General features: G+C 35.6%; 1 protein-coding gene across 1 annotated transcript; it reads right to left on the bottom strand.

Annotated features, from left to right (window-relative positions):
• Window positions 1-2,055: 2,055 nt before the first annotated feature.
• Window positions 2,056-4,211, bottom strand: LOC111379134 (1-aminocyclopropane-1-carboxylate oxidase homolog 1-like). Its single transcript, XM_023002468.1, has 3 exons — window positions 3,587-4,211; window positions 2,522-2,843; window positions 2,056-2,438 (listed from the first exon to the last, which is right to left on the bottom strand). Exons 1-3 carry the CDS (start codon window positions 4,114-4,116, stop codon window positions 2,178-2,180), a joined length of 1,113 nt encoding a protein of 370 aa, XP_022858236.1. The 5' UTR covers window positions 4,117-4,211; the 3' UTR covers window positions 2,056-2,177.
• Window positions 4,212-4,442: the final 231 nt, after the last annotated feature.

Below are 4,442 nucleotides of genomic sequence, written 5' to 3'. Positions count from 1 at the left end.
AAACCTCTTGAGACAAAGTCCCAAAAAGGGGTGTTCTTTATTGGCGATGATTTTACAATCGGAAAGTAAAAACAGAATGCCTCAAAGGGGCGCAAGCACACGAGTTACTGAAAGAAGTGTTTAAATCTAAACTAAGAAATTTAAAATTACATATTCTCTGTTCGAGAGTTTTTTATCCGGGGTCTTTGCTCTATGTCTTTTCTTCCTTTTATACTCCTTGGATGATCTCTTTGTGATCAACCGCCTAAAAACTGCTTGATCATTCTATAACTGCCCACTTTTCTCGTAATGACCGACTTGTCATGGAACTGCATTTTCTAACTGCTGCCATTACTTTTTGTCGTTCAACCGTCTTCAATTAAATTCTTTGAATCATGGAACGTTATAGGGCTGCTTAACAACCGCTTTGAGAACTGCGCTTCTTGAGAACCATAACACTTCATGTTACCTAAGACCTTGAGCGACTCGAAGGTTTGGGCAAGAATAGAGTAGCAGCTCTGGGCGACTGCATGACATTCCATTCGCTCAGATTCTGGGCGACTTGCAAGCTTGGGCGATGGTGTTACCGCGTTTATGGGCCTCCCTATTTGGGCCTTCATCCTGAATTGTCTGATTGGGCTTCGTTCTTTGGGCTATCTGATTTGGGGATCCTCCAATTGTGCTTCATTCCTTGGGCCGTTCGATTTAGGCTGAATTTTTATGTGTCAACACAAACCTATCAGCTTAAACTTTTAGACAAGGTGATTCAAGAGTAGTAAAGAAGATAAATCAAAAATCTCCAAAATACAGTAGGTGGAAAGCTTAGTCAGAAGACTTTGTATTAAGAAATGTTTTGTTGCCTCATATTGAATTGTACGATTATGAGGTTCATCTCACGACGATTTTATATACTCTCGTACTAGTACACGATTATTGGTAGAAGCTCAACTGAGTATATTAATTACTTTAGACATCGATATTTTCACAAAATTTAAGAAAATGAACATGAAAAGCAAAAGATGATACTTTTAAGCAATTTGCACATTGAACACAAAGTTGCAAACTAAAAGTTAGAGTAGGAGCTTGAAGAATTGTTGAAACATAATGTAAATAAGTTAATTTATCTTCTCTCTAAAATTTTAAGCTTTTAGATGAGGTGGTTCAACAAGAACGACTCGTGTCTCTTTTCTGTAGCATTTTGCTTAATTCAAGCATGGAATTATAAATAGATAAAAAATGAGCAATCGATAAGGTAGTTGTACTCGTGGGTCCCTCGAAATGTATGGATAAAATTTGATTTGCGTGTTTATAAATAGTTTATAAACCTGAGTTAAACATAGGCTAATTCATGAAAAAGGTGAATACCTGCAGACAGTAGGCAATCCTTTGGGGTCAGGTGGATGAGGAGCCAAATTGCATTCAAGAGTCTCTCTCCATTAAGCTGCTGGACCTTGGTATAGATCAATATTACTGTTGTATGTGAACTTTCTTGAAAATACCTTGAATAATACTGTTTCTTCACTTCAATATCCTTTTCATGAAATCTGCTTAAGGCATCCATGACTTCATAGATAACAGAACTCGTATCTGAAAAAATCCCCAAATCTCTCTAGCATCTCTAATTTTTTCGATAATCTCAGAGTGCCTGGAATCATTCGTGTCGATGCCTGCAAAGTCTATAATCAGAACATTTAGAGGAGAATTGCAGGATTCTGGGAACTGATTAAGCTTGCTCTTAAATATACATGGAATTTTCACAATCTCGGAATCTAAAAGCCCCTTCATGCCAGCTTTCGTATCATCAAAAGCTTTCAGGTCATCTATACGATCATCTTCAAGAGTTACAACTTTTCAACTGCCCGTGACCACCTTAAATTCTTCCCACTTCTGAGATGAACCTCGTGATATGATTGAATTGGATGTACAAAGTATCTAATATGCAGAAGAAGTTTGATTTCTATAAACGTTGAATACAGTATTAGACAACAAGATGATAATAAATATTTTCTAAAATAACAATGAAGCAGCTCTCACTGAAAAATCAACATTAATGACAGTAAAAGGAAGACAATAACAAAAACGAGAAAACTTTGTTTTCATTTATATAATAATGACGATAGTGTCTTCAACAGAACACAGAAAGCTTAAAGCATATACAACCAGAAAATCTAAATGATTGTTCAAATCACCAAGTCTTATTAATGGATTTTAAAACGAGACAGTGCAGAAGTACCATCAAGCCCTTTATTGTAGTAATGTGTGAGGTAGTCCCTTGTGGTTATCTCCTGGTAAATTTGGGGGTTTTCTTCAGACAAAAGTTCTTTTATCGGTCCGTAAACTTTTGATGCAGCCCCTTCTCTAAAATGTGTTCTGAAGAAAGATGCCACTGACATTCTTGGACCTATCTTCTTGGCCAGTACTCTATGATTCACACTTGTGAACTTGTCATTGGTAATAAGCTGAGATAGAATAACATTTAGTTGTCTGTTTGAATAACCTCAAAATATGTAAGCAAAATGACAAACGGTTTCTATTGTCTTGCCTGCAAAAGATCAGCAATGTTTACAACTAGAGATCCATTTGTTGGGGGAACATCAATCCATTTATTCTCATGAAGGATTTGAAGTCCACCAACATGATCTTGTATAAGAACGGTAAGGAAGCCACTATCAGAATGGTTGCTAGTGCCATAAGTCAACTCGGGTTCAGGGCATGCCGGATAGTAATGACCTAAGACGAAAAGTCCTTCGGTACAACCCATGTTTTCCAGGTGTGATGAATCAAGACCAAGAGCTTCAGAAAGCAACTCGAAAAGAGTATGCCCGAATTTCATCATGTAGGTTGAATATTCAAAATATATATCTCTGCAATTAAAACATAATACAAGTGACAGTAGTAAAAATTCTCATAATTAATGCACAATGAGAAGGGAATCTGTCAATGGATGGAACTGTGAAAAATAACTAATTATGCTACAATGCTAGGCCTTTCCCAAGCAAAAAGACCTGCATCAACACAAAAGTTATAAAGAGATACAATTAAATGTTTAAATGGAGAGATTTTTCCATCTTAACAAATGGAATAAAATTTGAAAACAAGCAAAGCAATCTATTGTGGTTCACGGAAATGGAAAGGGCACATTTGTTAAGGGTATGAAATAATACCAATCATCCAATCTTAACAAAAGGTCGACCTTTCAATATGGAATCCAAAGACCTCAAACAAGCAATCTAGTCAGGCTAAAAGCCTAAACAGGCTATCAATTTACAAGATTGGTATTCTCAAATGAGCAATCATCTGCGGAGGAATCTTAAGAATAAAACATTCGGCAAAATATGAAAATAATAGCAATAGTATGGGGATTGAGTTATACCTCTTAACAAATAATTGAACTTTTTAGTTGGAACCCAAGATCCAATTGCCATTTTCACTATATCTAAGCATAGATTACATAGGTTTTATTGTATTATGTCTCTCGTGCACTCAAATCGACCCTCTAAATTACTTTCCATAGTATGACTGAATACGTGCACTTATATCCAGTTGTACAATACAACTAGGCTCTACAAAGTCCAACAAATTAGCCCAAAAGAAGTTAAGCATATACCTGCAAATTGGAGGCAAATCTATGTGGTCTGGTGGATTAGGAGCCATAACACAAGATATAGTATCCCTCCAATTAGCTGCAGGGGCTTGGTAAAGATCAAAATTGCTATTATATATAAACCCTTTAGTAACATCTCGCGAATAGTATTGTTTCTTCATCTCAGATTTTTGTTCATGAAATCCTCGTACCCCATCAATCATTTGATTCATAATACTTAGTGGAATGTCATGATTAATTACCTGAAAAAATCCCCAGTTTTCACAGGCATCTCGAATTCTCTCCACGATTTCATAACGCCGAGCTTTGTCTTCATAAATTCGATCAAAGTCAACGATGGGAACATTAAATTGAGAGTTTTTACAGTTTGACTTCTGCTCAAGCTTCTTAACTTGATAATCGTGAACGAAAATACGAGGTATTTTCGATATCCCAGAATCCACAAGTCCCTTAACACCAACCTTTGAATCATCAAACAATCTTAATTCACTATTCCTGTCGTAGACTGATATTCCTTTTGCCTTAACTTCCATATCTAGAGAGAGCAGAAGGAACCAAAGACGAATGCTAAGTGACTTTTGATAGAAAATTATCCCAAAGTAACTTTTTTTCTTGAGTCAGAACGGTAATGCTTTCAACGTATTCAAACCTATAGATTCGAGTTCATGTTAAAAAGTCAATTTTGTAAGAAAAGTAATAGAATACTTTAAAGTTGACTTATATTTATATCTTTATTTGACGGGATATTTAATATTTTATCTCTTAATATGTCCTCACAATATGATAGCTCGTTTGAGGAAATTAATCTTGAAATTTGTGTTCTCATTTTTAGACTTTAAATCAGGTCGAATTATTCGTT

The sequence above is a fragment of the Olea europaea genome, unplaced genomic scaffold (assembly GCF_002742605.1).
Source record: "Olea europaea var. sylvestris unplaced genomic scaffold, O_europaea_v1 scaffold1933, whole genome shotgun sequence".
NCBI lineage: Eukaryota > Viridiplantae > Streptophyta > Magnoliopsida > Lamiales > Oleaceae > Olea > Olea europaea.
Note: the sequence above shows the minus strand (reverse complement) of the source record. Positions and strands in the feature narration are given on the sequence as shown.

What these genes read in the sequence shown, in the direction of transcription:
- LOC111379134 (XM_023002468.1), bottom strand. Translation starts at nt 4,116, where the DNA reads ATGGAAGTTAAGGCAAAAGGAATATCAGTCTACGACAGGAATAGTGAA. An exon ending in GATTTGCCTCCAATTTGCAG is followed by an intron (nt 2,844 to 3,586) that starts GTATATGCTTAA and finishes TTTTAATTGCAG; the next exon opens with AGATATATATTTTGAATATT. An exon ending in ACATTGCTGATCTTTTGCAG is followed by an intron (nt 2,439 to 2,521) that starts GCAAGACAATAG and finishes ATTCTATCTCAG; the next exon opens with CTTATTACCAATGACAAGTT.